The following is a 19,999-nucleotide window of genomic DNA, read 5'->3' as shown; positions in this document are numbered from 1 at the left end:
GGGAGGCCGAGGTGGGGGGATCACTTGAGGTCAGGAGTTCAAGTCCAGCCTGGCTAACATGGTGAAACCCCATTTCTACTAAAAATACAAAAAATTAGCTGGGTGTGGTGGCCCATGCCTGTAATCCCAGCTACCCAGGAGGCTGAGGCTGGAGAATCACTTAAACCCGGGAGGCAGAGGTTGTAGTGAGCTGAGATCATGCCATTGCACTCTAGCCTGGGCAACAGAGCGAGACTCCATCTCAAGAAAAAAAAAGGAAAATTAGTTGGGCATGGTGGCATGCGCCCGTTGTCCCAATTACTTGGGAGGCTGAGGCGGGAGAATTGCTTGAGCCTAGGAGTTTGAGCTGTGATCATGCCAGTGATCATGCTCTCCAGTCTGGGCAACAGAGTGAGACTGTCTCAAAAAAAAAAAGAAAAAAAAAAATTAGGGAGCTGTTTCTCAATAACAGACAAACGCACACCCAGGAGCAGCAGGCCTGGTCCCGGGGGGCTGTGAGGCCTTATCAGGGGAAAAGATTGCTTGGTGTTTTAGTCTGTTTAAAAATAGAGGCCAAACTTCATATTTATAGGTTAATGAATAATGCAGTATCAGTTATTGGTTAATGCAAAACAGCAACATCAGGTTAAAAAAAAAGAGAAACAAAGAAGTTGTGATTCAAGGTTATGTCTAAGGAGGAAAGAAAATGGGAGTTTTGTTTTTTTTCTACCCTGCTCCTAGTAAATGTGTACTAAAAAAAAAAAAAATCATTTGATCGGGTCTTTGCAGTTTCTAAAATAAAACAAGGGAGGGGCTGCAGGAAGGCGAGACCTCTCGCTCACCCACCCTGCTGCCTGCATGGAGCTCTTTGGGGTCCCCAGTGGAATTGGTCACGTTCCAACCTCCCCTCCTCAATGCACCCAGGCAGGCTTTTCTTGTGTGTTAAGTTGGTGAGAGGGGCCGGGGAATCTTTCTGCTCAGGCCTCTGCAAACCTCATCCTGCTTAGAAAAGAGGTTTTGTTTGACTCCTTTTTGGGCCTCTGAGGCGCCAGGGGGAGTGATTAATAGAGAACCACCTCGAGATTTCAATAGAGCAGCAGCATCAGCTCCCAGGGCCAGCCGGCCCTTTGTTCTGCAGAAAACGGCGATAAAGCCCCACGGGCTGCCTGCTGCAATCCAGTCTTCATCCGGCCCCATTTCATCCCTGCCAGGCCAACCTCACGACCTAAGCCGGCCTGGGAAGATCCGTCTGCCTGCACACGGGGCAGCATGAACAGCAGGGGCCTCCCTCCTTGGCAGAGCGCTTGGAGCTGGAATGGGGGCCCAGAGGCCCTTGGTTTCTTTTGTGAAATTCTGCAGATGAGAGCAAATGTGCAATGGCAGGGCCGTGATGTTTTGGCTTCCAGGGAAGGGGGACAGGAGACTCTGAGGCTGGGGTGGTGGAGAGGAGATGTGGGTTTGTGAACGGGAAGATGGCTTTTGGTTAGCCTTGGCTGAGCTTTGAACAGGCTCTGTGGGCCTCTTAATATCACAGCAGAAGCGAGGGGGAGCTCTGGAAGCGAGAGGAGGGTGACAAGGTACAGCAGAGTTAAAGAGGGAGGAAGGCAGCGGTCAGCAGGCCCAGGCCGGGAAACCCTCGCTGGTGTGGCTCTCGTGCTGGCTTGGTGCTTCCTTGGCTTGCGTTTGTCCCGGAGGTTGGATGGCAGGAATGATCATGTTGTTTTGGTCGCATTAGAGTGAGGATCAAATGGGGGTGCTTCTGTTTCTCAGAGCCCAGGTGCCTTTCCTTCATTCATTTAACAATTGCTGGAGGCCAGGCACAATGGCTCATGCCTGTAATCCCACTACTTTAGGAGGCTGAGGCAGGAGGATCACTTGAGGCCAGGAGTTCAAGACCAGCCTGGGCAACATAGGGAGACCCCCTCCCCCATCTCTACAAAAATTTTTAAAAAAATGGCTGGATGTGGTGGCTCACGCCTGTAATCCCAGCACTTTGGGAGACTGAGGTGGGTGGATCACGAAGTCAAGAGATCGAGACCATCCTGGCCAACATGGTGAAACCCCATCTCTATTAAAAATATAAAAATTAGCCAGGCATGATGGTGCGTGCCTGTAATCCCAGCTACTTGGGAGGCTGAGGCAGGAGAATTGCTTGAACCCAGGAGGCGGAGGTTGCAGTGAGCCCAGATCGCACCACTGCACTCCAGCCTGGAGATAGAGCAAGATTCTGTCTCCCCAAAAAAATAAAAATAAAATAAAATAAAAAATAAAAATCCCAGCTACACAGGAGGCTGAGGCAGGACAATGGCTTGAAACCAGGAGGCAGAGGCGGAGGTGGAGGTTGCAGTGAGCCAAGATTGCACCATTGCACTCCAGCCTGGACAACAAGAGTGAAATGCCATCTCAAAAATAAAAAAAAAAAAAGAAAAAAATTTTTAAAATATAGCTGGTGATGTGTGCCTGTAGTCTCAGCTACTTGGGAGGCTGAGGTTCAAGGATTGCTTGAACCCAGGAGATCGAGGCTGCAGTGAGCCATGATCATACCACCGTACTCCAGTCTGGGCAGCAGAGCAAGACCCTGTCTCTAAAAACAAAAAAGAAGAACAATTGCTTGCTGAGTGCCTGTCTATGATGGTAGTAGCATCTGATGCAAATTCAAAAGTCAGATGCTCAGCAGGACTTATGGAGCCTTTGCTCAGCTCCAAATATATCATTAGTTACAATACGGAGAGCAAGTAATATGGCTAACAGCAATTTCACACCAGCACATAACTGTTTCATGACAAGTTATCAGAGGCAGTAGCATACAGCAGTTGATGTGGAATACTGCCTCTGTTAGCTTGGGCTACTATAACAAAAATACCATAGACTGGACAGCTTAACCATTAAAAAATTTTTTTGAGACATGGTCTCACTCTATCACCCAGGCTGGAGTGCAGTGGCATGATCATAGCTCACTGCAGCCCCCATCTCCCAGGCTCAAGTGATCCTCCTGCCTCAGCCTCCTGAGTAGCTGGGACTATAGGCACAAGCAACCACACCCAGCTAATTTTTTTCTTTTTTTTTCTTTTCTTTTTTTTTTTTTTGTAGAGAAGGGGTCTCACTTTTTGCTCAGGCTGGTCTTAAACTCCTGGGCTCAAGTGATCCTCCCACCTTGGTCTCCCAAAGTGCTGGGAATCCAGGCAGGAGCTCAAACATTTTTTTCTCATGGTTCTGGAGTCAGGAAGTCCAAGATCTGATGTTCAGTGGGCCCCACTTCCTGGTTTGCAGACAGCTCCTTTCTTGCTGGGTCCTTACATGCTGAGAGGGGAGAGTGAGTTCTTTGGTGCTTTGTCTTATCAGGGAACTAACACAATGATCTACTAGTGGGGGGAACTAATGTCATCATGAAGGCAACTGCAGGAGCCCACAGGGAGCCTCCGTGGCATTCGGCTGTGATCAAATGCCAGCTGCTGTGCCACTCTCACCTTGCCCAACTCCAGGGGAACACCAAATCCAATGTCAATCGTCCCTTATCCCGTCCCCACAGTGGAGAGCCCTGGTAGAAGGGATGTAAATTTAGTTCATCAAGTACCAGAAAACCCAACTGAAAATGGTCCAAACAATGCTGAAATGTTTCTGTCCGTATTACTGGGATCTGGATGTTGGAGGAGTTTTGAGGTGAGTTGACCCAGGGCTCCAGCTCCCTCCATGGATGGTGGGGTCTGCGCTGCTCTCCTGCAGAAGCAGGCTCCGCATCACCCCAGGCTGTCCATAGCTCACCCTTTCCCATGGTGTCCAGAGAGGGAAAGGCCATCTCTTCCCACAGATGCCTCTTGGAAGATAGGAACCCTTTTCTGGAATCTCTGACCATAGGCCCCTACAAATTGGATGCCTGATCCTCCTCAAATGGCTCGAGAATGGCGGATATTAACTGACTTTGACTCTTCTTTTTTGAAGACAGAGTCTTGCTCTGTTGCCCAGGCTGGAGTGCAGTGGCACGACCTAGGCTCCCTGCAACCTCTGCCTCCTGAGTTCAGGCAAGTCTCATGCCTCAGCCTCCCAAGTAGCTGGGATTACAGGTGCACGCCACCATGCCCAGCTAATTTTTATATTAATAGAGATGGGGTTTCACCATGTTTGCCAGGCTGGTCTCAAACTTCTGGCCTCCAGTGATCTGCCCGCCTTGGCCTCCCAAAGTGCTGGGATTACAGGCATGAGCCACCACGCCAGGCCTGACTTTGATTCTTGAACCACTCATTGGCAAAGGGGAGAGGCTCATCACCCATGGTGTAGAAATATCCAGGTCCACCAGAAGCTGGAGTCAGCCCCTGCCCCTGATGGCCCCATAGTGGATGAAGGCTACAGTGAAAATAATTGGCTCACCAAATCGCGACAGCTGTTCCATGAGTCAGGTACTACTGTCATCTCATTTTAAAGATAAGCGGATACAGGCTCGTGGAGATACATAGGTAGCTAGGAAGTGTCGGAGCTGAGGTCAAAACTCAGGCACTAGACTCTAGCTCCCAACTTCACAGCCATTTCAGTCCCAAGGCCGTGGAGATGGAGTTGGGACAGTAAGCTCTTTAGGGGCAAACAAGCCAACCAAAACCCACCACAGTTTTTTCCCCATTGTTAGGCCATCTGAGGGCATTCTTGAAAACATTCTGGTACAGTTCTCTGCCCTTTTTAATGTTTATGTTTTGTCTCTTAACCTTTAAAAATTGGGAAATGGGCTGGGTGCGGTGGCTTATGCCTGTAATCCCAGCACTTTGGGAGGCTGAGGCAGGTGGATTGCTTGAGGTCAGGAGTTCAAGACCAGCCTGACCAACATAAATGAAACCCTGTTTCCACTAAAAATACAAAAATTAGCCAGGTGTGGTGGTGGGCGCCTGTAATCCCAGCTACTCTGGAGGTTGAGGCAGGAGAATCACTTGAACCTGGGAGGCGGAAGTTGCAGTGAGATGAGATCATGCCATTGCACTCCATCCTGGGCAACAGAGTGAGAATCTGTCTCAAAAAAAAAAAAAAAAAAAAAGGGAAATGTAACACACACACAGAAAGGTGCATCCATATGTTGAATAATTATGTATTTGTTTGCTATTGCTGTGTAACAAATGACCACAAGTTTAGCAGCTTAAACCAACATCCATTTAGTACCACACGGTCTCCCTGGGGCAGGAATCTGGGCACAGCTCAGCTGGGTCCTCTGCTCAGAGCCTCTCATGGCTGTAATCCAGGTTGAGTTGGGCTGCATTCTCATCCAGAGCCTCAACTGGGCAAGAATCCTCTCCTAAGGTCACTCAGCCTGCTGGCAGCATGCATTTCCTTGTGGCCATATGACCGAGGGCCCCAGCTTCTTTCTGGCCTTCTGCTGGAGGCTGCCCTCAGGTCCTGGAGGCCACTTATAGTCCCCTGCCATGGGGTCCTCTCCAGGGGCTGTTCACAACATGCTGTTTGCTTCTGCAAGGCCAGCAGGAGCATCTCTGTCTCCAGTGGACCAAGTTGGGGTCTCCTATAATGTCATGTGAACATGGGAGCGATGGGAATAGGAGCCCCTTGCCCTTTCCATATAACATAACCAGATCCGAGCAATGGCACCTGCCCCATCTGCCATGTTCCACCAGTTAGAAGCCCATCACAGGCCCTGCACACACTCAAGGGAGGGGGTGAGACAGGGGTGTGGCTCCTTGGGTGGGGTCACTTTCAGGTGTGTCTAAGGGTAACCCATGCTAAGAAATGGAACTCTGTCTACCATCCCCAAAGCCCATCTCCACTTACAGATAAGACTAATGCTGAGTTGGAGCTGTTCACGAGAGCCAACTGTTGAACTTTCAGGAATTTCGGTGAATTGGCTGTTAAACAGTCATTATTAAAAATTAAATTATATTAGGCTGGGCACAGTGGCTCACACTTGTAATAACCCCAGCACTTTGGGAGGCTGAGGCGGGTAGATCACTTGAGCTCAGGAGTTTGGGAGCAGCCTGGGTGACATAGCAAAACCCCGTTTCTACAAAAATACAAAAATTAGCCAGGCACAGTGGTGCATACCTGTACTCCCAGCTACTAGGGAGGCTGAGGCAGGAGAACTGCTTGAACCCAGGAGGTGGAGGTTGCAATAAGCCGAGATCACGCCGCTGCACTCCAGCCTGGGCGACAGAGAGAGATTTCATCTCAAAAAAAAAAAAAAAAAAAAAAAAATTACATTAAACTTGCAGTGACATAAATTCTATTGAAAGGGTCTCAACACTTATCATGTCCTAATTATTTTACTGTAATCTATGCTTTTGAGGTTACTCTACTCCATCTGCATACTGGAAATTATCTTCCCAACTCCAAGTTCAGATACTCTGCATTGGTTCAGATACTCCACTTGGCAGCTTGGATCAATTATTGCAGAGATATTTACACTGTGAAAATCTGAAAATGCTACAATTCAGGGCTTGAAGGCAAAATCTGGCTCTTGCTTGAGCTAAAAATTTTTTTTTTACATTGTTAAAGGGTGGTAAAAACAAAACAAAGCAAAACAAAAGAGACTGCGCCAAAGACTGTACGTGTCTGGAAAAGTGGAAAATAATTACCATCTGACTCTGCAGAATCCATTTGCCAAACCCTAGACATAAGAAATTAATAGAGAAAACTAACAATGTGGTTAAACTTCAAATTCTGTGATGTCTACAGCCATTACATTGTGAATAGCACAAAATGTTGAGGAACTATTCACCCAGTAATAGAAAACCATGCTCCAATACAGCAAAGAAGTTGCTGACATCATTGAGGAACAAACAAAGTTCGGATCTATATGTGTTTTGCTTCATTTCTTACTTGTTAACATAAGTGAAAATATCAACACTCCTTTCAAATATTACATTTATTTTACTTTTTTTTTTTTTTTTTGAGACAGGGTCTCACTGTTGCCCAGGATGGAGTGTAGCGGTGTGATAATGGCTTACCACAGCCTCCAACTCCTGGGCTCAAGCAATCCTCCAGCCTCAGCCTCCCAAGTAGCTGAGACCACAGGTGCATGCTACCGCGCTTTGCTAATTGTTTTATTTTTTGTAGAGACAGGATCTTGCTACGTTGCCCAGGCTGGTCTCAAACTCCTGGGCTTGGCTGGGTGTGGTGGCTCACACCTGTAATCCCAGCACTTTGGGAGGCCAAGGCAGGAGGATCACCTGAGGTCGGGAGTTTGAGACCAGCCTGACCAACATGGAGAAACCCCTTCTCTACTAAAAATACAAAATTACCTGGGCGTGGTGGCGCATGCCTGTAATCCCAGCTACTTGGGAAGCTGAGGCAGGAGAATCGTTTGAATCCAGGAGGCAGAGGTTGCTGTGAGCTGAGATCACATCTGCACTCCAGCTTGGGCAACAAGAGCGAAACTCCGTTTCAAAACAAACAAACAACAACAACAACAAAAACAAGAACAACAAAAACTCCTGGGCTCAAGTGACCCTCCTGCCTTGGCTTCCCATACAATCTCAAAGTGCTGGGATTACAGGCATGAGCCACCCCACCAGACCAAACATTATTTACTGGGAAAATGGTGGGTTGGGTAGCAACTCAACCTTGCAGATTACAATTCAATTTCAAGCACTGGTTGGCTATGGACACGGGAGTTCAGCAATGCTAAAGGAAAGCATTCTCTGAGAATCAACTGACTATGGAATTTACAAAAAGAGTATTGTGTGTTTTATCATTATTTGTAATTGATATGATACACACGCTTCATACCAGTAACATTTATAATAAATGTGTGTGTATATATGCAGTCCTTCCCCAGCTGATTGTTCAACATGTACCATCAGCCTGACCATTAGGATATGTACTTCCTGGCTTTCCTTTATAATGTAACCACGTTTAGATTTTCCGTTGACCTAAATAGAGGTAACCCAGGCTCCTCAGAGTCCGGAGCTATATCTGGCACATAGTAGGTATTTACAGTCACGCAATAAGCCAACCATTCACGCCATATATGACAGTGGTCCTCTAAGATTATAACACCGTAAGATTATAATACTATATCTTTATCTTCTCTTTTTTTTTTTGAGATGGAGTCTCACTCTGTTGCCCAGGCTGGAGTGCAGTGGCGCGATCTCAGCTCACTGCAAGCTCCGCCTCCTGGGTTCATACCCTTCCCCTGCGTCAGCCCCCCGAGTAGCTGGAACTACAGGCGCTCACCACCACGCCCGGCTATTTTTTTTTTTTGTATTTTTAGTAGAGACGGGGGTTTCACCGTGTTAGCCAGCATGGTCTCGATCACCTGACCTCGTGATCCGCCAGCCTCGACCTCCCAAAGTGCTGGGATTACAGGCGTGAGCCACCGCGCCGGCCCACCTTCTCTTTTCTATGTTTAGATACGTAAATACTTACCATTGTGTTACAATTGCTCATAGTATTCAGCACATTAACATGATGTTAATGGTTTGTAGCTTAAGAGCAACAGGCTGTACCATCCAGGTTTGTGCAATTACACACTATGATGTTCACATAAGGATGAAATTGCCTAACAACGTATTTCTCAGAAGGTATCCCCTTTCTCAAGCGATGCATGACTGTATTTAAGACGGGCTGGCAGCGGTGGCTCAGACCTGTAATGCCAGCACTTTGGGAGGCTGAGGTGGGAGCACTGCTTGAAGCCAGGAGTTTGAGACCAGCCTGGGCAACACAGTGACTTTTGTTTCTACAAAAATAAAAAATAAAATAATAAAGGATGCTGCTGAGCTGGGCGTGGTGACTCATGCCTGTAATCTCAGCACTTTGGGAGGCTAAGGTGGGAGGATTACTTGAAGCCAGGAGTTCGAAACCAGCCTGGGCAACATGGCAAAACCCTGGCTCTATAAAATATATTAATACAAAAATTAGCTGGGCATGGAGGCTCGAGCCTGTAATCCCAGCTACTCGGGACACTGAAGCAGGAGAATCGCTTGAGCCTAGGAGGCTGAGGCTGCAGTGAGCCATGACTGTGCCACTGCACTCGAGCCTGGGCAACAGAGTGAGACCCTGTCTCAAGAAAAAAAAAAAACGACCCTAGAGTAGATAAATTGAGGAACACTAATTTTACAGAAACAACCAACAGTGGCAATGTAATTCTTAGCCTTTGCTATAAAATGGCAGAAAAAGTCAGGAGGAAGTTTGCGTATTATTTTTCCCTGCCACTTGCTTTTTAATCTTTATAAACCTTGCTCAAATCCTTTTGGAATAGGGTATAACATTTCTTTCTGTTTTTGTTTTTAAGCAACAACTATAACAACTACCACTGACTGAGGGCTTACGAAACGCCCAATAGATTTCATGTAGAATCTCAACAGGCCGGGCACCATGGCTCACGCCTGTAATCCCAGCACTTCAGGAGGCTGAGGCGGACAGATGGATTCAGCCCAGGAGTTTGAGACCAGCCTGGGTAACACAGGGAGACACCTCTTCTCCAAAAAAAACACAGTCTCATAAAATCTATAAGAGGTGACATAGTAAAAAATCTGAAACAACACTCTTTTAATATTTTATGAATTTCCTCCCCATTCGTTTATTTATTTACGCAGCCACTGACCCAGGCATGGTCATCCCTCCTGGGGGCGGACACAACCCGCGCCCCCCAGGTTCGAGAACACCCAATGTTTAGAAAATGGGACCTGCGAATCCCACCGGCCCCACGTGGACTCTCGGAGGCTCCCTCCTCCCTTTGGAGCCTTGAAGAACCTGCACAAATCCGGCCTCCACCTGTCACTCGCGCGCCCGACATTGGGCAGGCGGCCCCACCGCCCCGGAACATCCCGACGCAGCCGTCGCGAGGGGGCAAGGGACCCCGCCGCGCCACCGGAAGGCGTCTCGCGACGGTTGTGCGCACGCGCAATATGCAACGCGGCGCCGCCAGAGGGCGCTGCGGCCCGGCTCGCGCTGTGGGGGAGGGGAGCCGCCGCGCCGGGGCCGGACCACGTGCGCACCACGTGGCGCCCCGGCAGCCCCGGTCCGCGGTAGGGCGGTCCGGCCGGCCACGCTGCGCAGCCAGCAGTCCCCGAGGGTGGAGGGGCCGGTCTCACGGCCGGCGACCCCGCGCCCGCTGACCTCTGACCTCCGACCCCATTCCCCTTAGGGTTACCCCTCGCCGGCAGCCGCTAGGTATGTTTATAAACAGAGCTCCCGGCGGGCCCGAAAGCCCGGATCGGCGGATTCACGCGAGGGGACCGGAGCCTTCCGCGCGTCTGCGCCGCCCGCGCATGCGCCTTAAGGCTACGCCGCGCTGCTCCTCCTACGCTTGCGCAGTGGCGGCGCAGGGCGGGCGGCGAGCAGGGCCCGGGCGGGGCCGGGCTCTGCGGCCGGGCAGGGGAGGGGCGCCGAGAGGCGCCCCCCGGCCCGCCCCAGCCCTGCTCCTCGCTTTGCAGAGGGTTCACCTGCTGCGTGTCCTTGCGCAGGCCGGCCACTGGCCTCTAAGCCCGGGGCTCTCGCCTGCAAAGTGGGGCCCCTGTAGGTGGTCGTGGAGGTGCAGTGGTGACCTGGATGGAGGGCAGCATCGGGCCCCGCAGTGCCCCCTTGGGCAGCTGCACCCAGCAGCTAAGAGGCCCCCTCGAGACACATCAGTCCTAGGGAGGAGCATACCATGCAGTACGATTTAGCCTTAAAAGAGGTGGAGTGCAGTTTATGTTGTGTATATCTATATATCTCTATTTTTAAATTTTTACTTTTATTTTTCAGACAGGGTCTTGTTATGTTGCCCAGGCTGGAGTGCAATGGTGGCATTACGGTTCACTGCAGTCTCCACCTCCCGGACTCAGGCGATCCTCCTACCTCAGCCTCCCAAATAGCTGAGACCACAGGCAGGCACCACTACACCTAGCTAATTTTTTTTTTCTTTTTTGAGACAGAGTCTCGCTCTGTCACCCAGGCTGGAGTGCAGTGGTGCGATCTCGGCTGACTGCAGCCTCTGCCTCACGGGTTCTAGCGATTCTCCTGCCTCAGCCTCCTGAGGAGCTAGGATTACAGGCGTGCACTAACACGCCCAGCTAATTTTTTTGTATTTTTAGTGGAGACGGGGTTTCACCATGTTGGCCAGGCTGATCTCGAACTTCTGACCTCAGGTGATCCGCCTGCCTCGGCCTCCCAAAGTGCTGGGATTATAGGCGTAAGCGACCATGCCTGGCCATTTTTTTTCTATTTTTGGTAGGGACGGGGTCTTGCTATATTGCCCAGGCTGGTCTTGAACACCTGGGCTTAAGTGATCTTCTCACCTTAGCCTCCCAAAGTGTTGGGATTACAGATGTGAGCCACCTTGCCTGACCTATATTTTTAATTTAAATTTTTTTAATTGTTAATTTTTGTGGGTACATAGTAGGTATATAGATTTATGGGACACATGAGATCTTTGTATTATAATCACATTAGGGTAAATGGGGTTTCCATCACCCCCAGCATTCATCATTTCTGTGTGATGAACATTCCAATTGCACTCTCTTGGTTATTTTAAAATGTACAACAGATTAGTGCTGACTGTGGTCACCCTGCTGTGCTAGAAAATTCTAGATCTTATGTATCTAACTATATTTTTGTACCCAGTAACCATCCCCTTTTCCCAGCCCCCCCCAACTACCCTAATGTTTTGTATGTTTTATCACAGCTTTCTTTTATTATTATTTTTTGAGACAGAGTTTCGCTCTGTTGCCCAGGCTGAAGTGCAATGGCCCGATCTCAGCTCACTGCAACCCCTGCCCCCTGGGTTCAAGTGATTCTCATGTCTCAGCGTCCCAAGGAGCTGGTTTACAGACCACGCGAGGCTAATTTTTATATTTTCAGTAGAGACGGGGTTTCACCATCTTGGCCAGGCTGGTCTTGAACTCCTGACTTCAGGTGATCCACCTGCTTTGGCCTCCCAAAGTGCTGGGATTACAGGCGTGATCACAATTTTAAAAAGGAAGGAGATTCTGACACATACTTCAACATGGATGAACCTTGAGGACATGGTGCTGAGTGAAATAAGCCAGACACAGAAGGACAGACCATGCATGATTCTGCTTATATGGGGTTCCTAGAGCCATCAGGTTCATAGGTACAGAAGGTAGAATGGTGGTTCCCAGAGGCTGGGGGCCGAGGGAGGGGGTGTGAGTGTTTGATGGGGACAGCGTTTGAGTTTGGGAAGATGAAAGAGTGCTAGAGATGGGTGGTGGTGATCACACAACAGTGTGGATGTGCTTAATGCCCCTGAACTGCACGCTTGAAAATGGTTAAGCTTGGCTGGATGCAGTGGCTCACGCCTGTAATCCCAGCACTTTGGGAGGCCGAAAGGGGCGGGTCAACTGAGGTCAGGAGTTGGAGACCAGCCCGGGCAACATGAAGAAACCTCATCTCTACTAAAAATACAAAAATTAGCCGGGCGTGGTGGCGGGTGCCTGTAGTCCCAGCTACTCGGGAGGCTGAGGCAGGAGAATGGCGTGAACCCGGGAGGCGGAGGTTGCAGTGAGCCGAGATCGCACCACTGTACTCCAGCCTGGGTGATAGAGCGAGACTCCATCTCAAAAATAAAAAGGTTAAGCTTTTAAATTGTATGCTAAGCCTATTTTACCACTCGCGGTGCAGATCAGATCACATTGTGTCTGTCCCGTGGCCATATCCTCTCTGTGATCCAAGAGGCTCAGCCCTGCTCCCCGATGGGTCTCGCCCCTGCCTGTGTCATCATCTTGAACTCCTCCGGCTCCACCTGGCTGCCTTTCTGACCTCGAACACCCAGCCTCAGGGCTGCTCTGATGTTCTCTCTGGTGGAAATGCTTCTTCTTATCTTCTTATGAGCATGTCCCCCTGGTGAAATGCTTCTTCTTATCTTCTTATGAGCATGTCCCCCTGGTGTATTTGTTTGTTTCATACACGTGCATCCTTCGAGCTGGGGAATTAGCTCAAATGGTAGAGCCCTCACTTAGCATAAACAGGCATCCTTGCTTTGTAGATGCCAAGCATTATAAAAGGAGCAAGGCAGACGCAAGTGATGAAAACAGGTAAGGACTCTTCTCTCGTGGACTTTATATTCCTACAGAGGATGTGGTCAGTAAACACAAACAAAACCATCAGGTGGTTGGCGGTAAGCATTGGTGGTTAGGAAAATACCGTGATCTGGATCAGGTGATCCTGAAGAACTCTCTGGCAGTGGCCCTTTGACCTGAGGCCTCTTTGACAAGGAGATAGCAATGGGGAGATTGGGAGGGAGCAAAAGGGACTTTCCAGGGACAGAGAAAAGCAAGTGCAAAAAGCCCTGAGGCCAGGAGTATTTTGGTGGAACAGATAGACCAGACCAGGTAGTGGGAGCATGTGAGTGAGGGGGAGTTTGCTTTTTGTTTGTTTGTTTGTTTGTTTTTTGAGACCGAGCCTCACTCTGTTGCTCGGGCTGGAATGCAGTGGCGCAATCTTGGCTCACTGCAACCTCTGCCTCCAGGGTTCAAGCAATTTTGTTGCCTCAGCCTCCCGAGTAGCTGGGACTATAGGCGCGTGCCACCATGCCCTGCTAATTTTTTGCATTTCTAGTAGAGACAGGGTTTCACTGTGTTGGCCAGACTGGGCTCAATCTCCTGACCTCGTGATCTGCCTGCCTCGGCTTCCCAAAGTGCTGAGATTACAGGCGTGAGCCACTGCGCCCAGCCAGGAAGGAGTTTTAAGGTAAAGAAGAAGGCGGAGGCCGGCACGCTGGCTCATGCCTGTAATCTCAGCACTTTGGGAGGCTGAGGTGGGAGGACTGCTTGAGCCCAGGGGTTTGAGGCTGCAGTGAGCTAGGACCTCCAGCCTGGTTGACTGCACTCCAGCATGGGTGATAGAGCAAGACCTTGTCCCCCCCCCCCAAAAAAAAAGTTTGTTTATATCACGTCTTGTTTCTTTTTTTCTTCTTTTTTTCGGGGGGACAGAGTCTCACTCTGTGGCCCAGGCTGGAGTGCAGTGGCATGATCTCAGCTCACTGCAACCGCATCCTGGGTTCAAGCCATCCTCCCGCCTCAGCCTCTCGTAGCTGGGAAACAGCTACACCACGCCCAGGTCAGGACCTTTAGGTGAAGTGCAGTGGTGCGATCTTTAGGCGAACACCACCACGCCCAGCTAATTTGTGTGTGTGTGTGTGTGTGTATTTTTAGTAGAGATGGGGTTTCACCATGTTGGCCAGGCTGGTCTTGAACTCCTGACCCAGGTGATCCACCCACCTCGGCCTCCCAAAGTGCTGGGATTACAGGCAATGAGCCACCACGCCTGGCCTCACATCTCATTTCTAGAAGTTGCTAAACAGGCCCATAGCAGTAGATAGCAAAGAGTGTCAGAATGAAACACAATAACTGGGTGTGAGAATGGAGGTTGGAGACTAAAGGGAAATAACAATAAAAATAAAGAGGCAACTTTATGATGACCATGGTCTGGGAGAAGCAGAGGAGCTGTTGCTTGGCAGTGAGGATATTGCTGATGGGGTACAGCCTGGGGACAGGGTAGCCACACCGTCTGGTGGCACCCCCCTTCCCTCAGTGGCACCAATGGTTGATTTTAGAATGAAGACCCTTGGAAAACAGGCCTGCACAGAGTTGACGGTGGTCTTCACTGCTGGCCAGCAGGGTTGGGAGGCCCGGCCAGGACTGTAGGTCCTGAAGATCCTCCAGGTAAAATTCCCTGACCCCTGAGCTGCACATGTCATGTTCCTCTGCCAGCAGAACCCTGCAACTGGCAGAATCCCAGACGCCGTTCCTCCGCAGGGTACCGCAAAGATCTTGTAAGACACGCGCAGTCCAACGTATAATTACGGGATCTGAGACTTGGAGACAGTTCCGCTGCAGCAGAACGATTAGGCCATTAATGTCACTTGTGACACTAGTTAATAGTAAAAGAGACATACTAATTGAAGCGTCTGTTTTCGAAGATGTAGTTTTTCCTCCCTGCCAAATTGTAGTATGGTTAGAAGTTCTAAAACTTATTTTTGGCTCAAGTTCCTCTTACTCCCCTCTCTACTCCCCAGCTTGGAGAAAACCCATGAACTTTTTCAATATCCATATAAATATCCCGGCTGGGCGCGGTGGCTCACGCCTGTAATCCCAGCACTTTGGGAGGTCGAGGCGGGTGGATCACGAGGCGGGTGGATCACGAGGTCAGGAGATTGAGACCATCCTGGCTAACACGGTGAAAACCCGTCTGCACTAAAAATTACAAAAATTAGCCAGGCGTGGTGGCGGGCGCCTGTAGTCCCATCTACTCGGGAGGCTGAGGCAGGAGAATGGTGTGAACCCGGGAGGTGGAGGTTGCAGTGTGCCGAGATCACACCACTGCACTCCAGCCTGGGCAACAGAGCGAGACTCCGTCTGAAAAAAAAAAAAAAAAAAAAAATATATATATATATATACACATATATACATATATATACACATATATACATATATACACATATATACATATATACACATATATATACACATATACATATATACACATATATATACATATATATACACATATACATATATACACATATATATATATACATATATACACATATATATATATATATCTCCCTGGAGATATATCTCCTTCTCTCTTTTCCTTTTTTCCTGGCTTTAGACATAAAAAGTGTATTAAACACATATGTACAAACCAAGTACTAGGAAACTCATGGATCCAGGTTTGCATAATCCTTGTTAATGATCTTGCAGTAAGAAACAGAGCTTGCTAACTCAACATTCGAGGTCACGCCTGGAATCCCAGCACTTTTGGAGGCCAAGGCAGGCGGATCACTTGAGGCCAGGAGTTCGAGACCAGCCTGGGCAACATGACAAACCCTGTCTCTACTAAAAATACAAAAATTAGCCGGGCATGGTGGCGGGCGCCTGTAATCCCAGCTACTCAGGAGGCTGAGGCAGGAGAATCGCTTGAACCCAGAGGCGGAGGTTGCAGGTGAGCCGAGGTCACGCCATTGCACCCCAGCCTGGGCGACAAGCGAAACTCCATCCCCCCCCAAAAAAAAAGAGAGAATAAAGAGAATGTACTATTGGTTTGGAATCTAACATCATAACATTAGAGCTAGACAGGTCTGAAACAATAACACTCAAAATGAGATCTGTGGACCACTCTCCTCTGCCAATTGTGTACTTGTCTATGACAAGTTAAGTACAGAAACAGAAGCTAAGCATTTAGAGTCCGGACTTGGTGGCTCATGCCTGTAATCTCAGCACTTTGGGAGGCCAAAAAGGGAGGATGACTTGAGCTAGGAGTTTGATACCAGCCTAGGCAACATGATGAAACCCTATCTGTACAAAAAACACAAAAACCAGCACTCCTGTAGTCCTAGCTCCTTGGAAGGCTGAGATGGGAGGATCCCCTGAGCCTGAGAGGTTGTGAGGATGCAATGAGCCGTGATTGGGCCACTGCACTCCAGCCTGGGCGACACAGCAAGACCCTGTCTAAAAAATAAAAAATAAAAAAAAAGAAATTAGTCAAAAGTGGGTTTCATGAACTTCTCATCTATTTTATTTTTGGGATGGAATCTCGCTCTTTTGCCCAGGCTGGAGTGCAATGGCACGATCTAGGCTCACTGCAACCTCCACCTCCCGGGTTCAAGTGATTCTCCCACCTCAGCCTCCCAAGTAGCTGGGTTTACAGGCACCCGCCATCATGCCCAGCTAATTTTTGTATCTTTGTAGAGATGGGGTTTTTCCATGTTGGTCAGGTGGTCTTGAACTCCTGACCTCAGTGATCCACCCGCCTCGGCCTCCCAAAGTGCTGGGATTACAGGCATGAGCCACCATGCCTGGCTGTCACCTATTTTAGAAAACCAAAACATGATCCTTCACCACAGATAGTTTCGGAAGAGCTGAAATAAAGGACTGATTAAAAACTTTTTGTGTATAACATGACCTATGCCTAGAAACCTGGCAATTGACTGGAAAACTGCCATGAACAATAAGAAAATTTGGGCTGGGTGCAGTGGCTCACCTCTGTAATCTCAGCACTTTGGGAGGCCGAGGCGGGTGGATCACCTGAGGTTGGGGGTTCAAGACCAGCCTGACCAACATGGAGAAACCCTGTCTCTACTAAAAATACAAAAGTAGCTGGGCGTGGTAGTGCATGCCTGTAATCCCAGCTCCTCAGGAGGCTGAGGCAGGAGAATCGCTTGAACCCGGGAGGCGGAGGTTGCAGTGAGCCGAGATGGCACCATTGCACTCCAGCCTGGGCAACAAGAGTGAAACTCCGCCTCAAAACAAAACAAACAAAAAACAACAACAACAAAAAAGAAAATTCAATAAGATAACTGGGTACACAGTGAATATTTTTTAAAAAAACAATAGAATTCCGCCGGGTGCGGTGGCTCATGCCTGTAATCCCAGCACTTTGGGAGGCTGAGGCAGGCAGATCACCTGAGGTCGGGAGTTCGAGACCAGCCTAACCAACGTGGAGAAAACCTGTCTCTACTAAAAATACAAAATTAGCTGGGCATGGTGGCGCATGCCTGTAATCGTAGCACTTTGGGAGGCTGAGGCAGGAGAATTGATTGAACCTGGGAGGTGGAGGTTACAGTGAGCCAAGATCGCGCCATTGCACTACAGTCTGGGTGACAGAGTGAGACCCTGTCCTGCCGCCTCCCCCCCACAAAAAGACACTTTTTTTTTTTTTTACACAGCCGAATAATATATATTTTTATATATTTTTTAATGCTTTTTAAAACTTCTATTTTAGGTTCAAGGGTACATGTGCAGGTTTATTATGTAGGTAAATTGCATGTCACAGGGGTCTGGTGTCCCTGACTCAAATAAAGAAATAAATGTCTTCCTACCAGCACCAGGAACGTTGCACCACCAATGTATCTTTAAAGTGTCCTCGTGGTGACAAAATAATCTACACGCCAAAGGACACTTAGATACATTTGTCAAGGCAGGCGGATCACCAGAGGTCAGGAGTTGGAGACCAGCCTGACCAGCATGCTGAAACCCTGTCTCTACTAAAAATACAAAATTAGCTGGGCGTGGTGGTGGGTGGGCACCTGTAATCCCAGCTACTCGGGAGGCTGAGGCAGGAGAATTGCTTGAACCCGGGAGGCTGAGGTTGCAGTGAGCAGAGATTGCGACACCGCACTCCAGCCTGGGTGACAGAGTGAGTGAGACTCTGTCTCAAAAAGAAAAAAAAAATCTTCCAGGCGCTGCTGCTGCTGGCCTTCGCACCACATTTTGCCCCTCACAGATTAACCATGGCTCAGACCTGCACCATCAGCTGCATCTGGGATTTGCTAGAAATGCCAGCTTGCAGGCCCCACCCCAGGCGACTGCCTTGGAATCCGTATTGTGCAAGCTCCCTGTAGCTGGCTAGGAACATTGCCATGGAGTGTGAGCGCTGGGCCGGGGCACTCCCTGTCTTGGTCCTGTAGTCTCACCAGCTAATAGCGTAGGAGATGTGCTTTGAACAACTGGCTTTCCCCGTTTTCTCACCGCTGCACAGCAAAGGGAGAGGAATGATGAGCAAATGTTCCCAATCCGCTCCGACCTTCCCAGATCAAAAGCCCTGGTCACGAGGGTGATGTTGCATGTTTTCCCGCTGGGTTGGCTGCCGCTTTGATCATCCTGGCGAGGGCTCCTGTGCCCTGGAGATGGCAGTGCAGGACGGGAATTGAACAGAAAACCTGCAGCGGCTTCTCCCCGACTTCACGCCATCAGTCCTGCTGTAATCGTCTGAACTGGCCTGTTGTTCTCCAGGGCTCCTGGTCTGAGCTGTAGCTCTTAGAATACATCCAAAGCACCAGTTACAGCAGCGCCGCCCTGAGCAGCTCTCAAAAACACAACGTGGGACATGGTTGGGAGGCTGGCATGTGTCAGCTGGAGTGGGAGAGCATTCCTTTAATTATCCTACCCACGTTTATTGATCACCTACTGTGTGACAGGCAGCCTGCTGAGTGCTAGAGACCCAGATTCCATGCAAAAGAAACAAATAGCAATTAAGCATCACCCTAAAGCAATGCATGTGAACTATGCAGATGTGCTACCTGGGGGAGCTGAGAACAGCCCTAAGAAGGGCTTTGACCTCATCTGGAGGCGAGATCTTAGGGGGCAGCAGCAGGGAGTGGGCAGGAAGCATGCTTAGTGGCTTTAAAGCGAAAACACAGCTATGCATGTTTACACGAAACAGAGAGTTCTTGGGCCGAGTGTGGTGGCTCATGCCTGTCATCCCAACACTTTGGGAGGTTGAGGTGGGAGGACCGCTTGAGCCTGGGAGTTTGAGACCATCCTGGGTAACATGGCGAGACCCTGTCTTTACCAAAAATACAAAAATTAGCTGGGTGTGGTGGTGTGCACCTGTAGTCCCAGCTACTTGGGAGGCTGAAGCAGGAGGATGGCTTGAGCCCCGGAGGTCAGGGCTGCAGTGAGCTGTGATTGCACCATTGCACTCCAGCCTGGGTAACAGAGTGAGACCCTGTCTCAAAAAAAAAAAAAAAAAAAAAAAAAGGAGTTCTTGATAGTTTCCCCTTCTCGCTGGTAATGAACTAGGCTTAGGCAGTCAAAGCTGGAATTTATAGGCTGGGCACAGTGACTCATGCCTGTAATCCTAGCACTTTGGGAAGCTGAGGCGGATGGATCACCTGAGGTCAGGAGTTCGAGACCAGCCTGGCCAACATGGTGAAACCCCATCTCTACTAAAAATACAAAAATTAGCCAGGCATGGTGGCACATGCCTGTAATCCCAGCTACTTGGGAGGCTGAGACAGGGGAATCGCTTGAACCCAGGAGGCAGAGGTTGCAGTGAGCCGAGATCATGCCACTGCATTCCAGCCTGGGCAACAGAGTGAGACTCCATCTCAAACAAACAAACAAACCCAAACAAAGCTGGAATTCATGGAACATGGTGTTACTCCGAGGGGGCTATAGCTTTTTGGTAGGGATGGCCCCAAACTACAGGGAAATACCTGCCCTTGAAGCTCTCAGCGTGTGGTCCCCGAGAGCGTGTACCACGGGCAAGATGTGGCTCTGGGCCATTTGGAGAAGCAATGACCATCTCTTGGCTGCCAGGAGATGCTGATTTTATTGGAGACATTGAAAACTGCCCATGAAAAGGAAACAGA

The 19,999-nt window shown here is 49.3% G+C and overlaps 1 protein-coding gene across 1 annotated transcript; it reads right to left on the bottom strand.

Moving 5' to 3' along the window:
* Positions 1–5,039: 5,039 nt before the first annotated feature.
* LOC129490546 (uncharacterized) lies at positions 5,040–19,913 on the bottom strand. Its single transcript, XM_063609948.1, has 11 exons — positions 19,844–19,913; positions 18,375–18,526; positions 14,443–14,735; positions 10,452–10,509; positions 10,212–10,385; positions 9,604–10,073; positions 7,206–7,320; positions 6,540–6,571; positions 6,010–6,107; positions 5,740–5,813; positions 5,040–5,473 (listed from the first exon to the last, which is right to left on the bottom strand). Exons 1-11 carry the CDS (start codon positions 19,911–19,913, stop codon positions 5,402–5,404), a joined length of 1,608 nt encoding a protein of 535 aa, XP_063466018.1. The 3' UTR covers positions 5,040–5,401.
* Between the last annotated feature and the right edge of the window lie 86 nt (positions 19,914–19,999).

The sequence above is a fragment of the Symphalangus syndactylus genome, chromosome 9 (genome assembly GCF_028878055.3).
Source record: "Symphalangus syndactylus isolate Jambi chromosome 9, NHGRI_mSymSyn1-v2.1_pri, whole genome shotgun sequence".
Taxonomy (NCBI): Eukaryota; Metazoa; Chordata; class Mammalia; order Primates; family Hylobatidae; genus Symphalangus; species Symphalangus syndactylus.
This window is presented reverse-complemented; position numbering and strand designations above follow the sequence as displayed.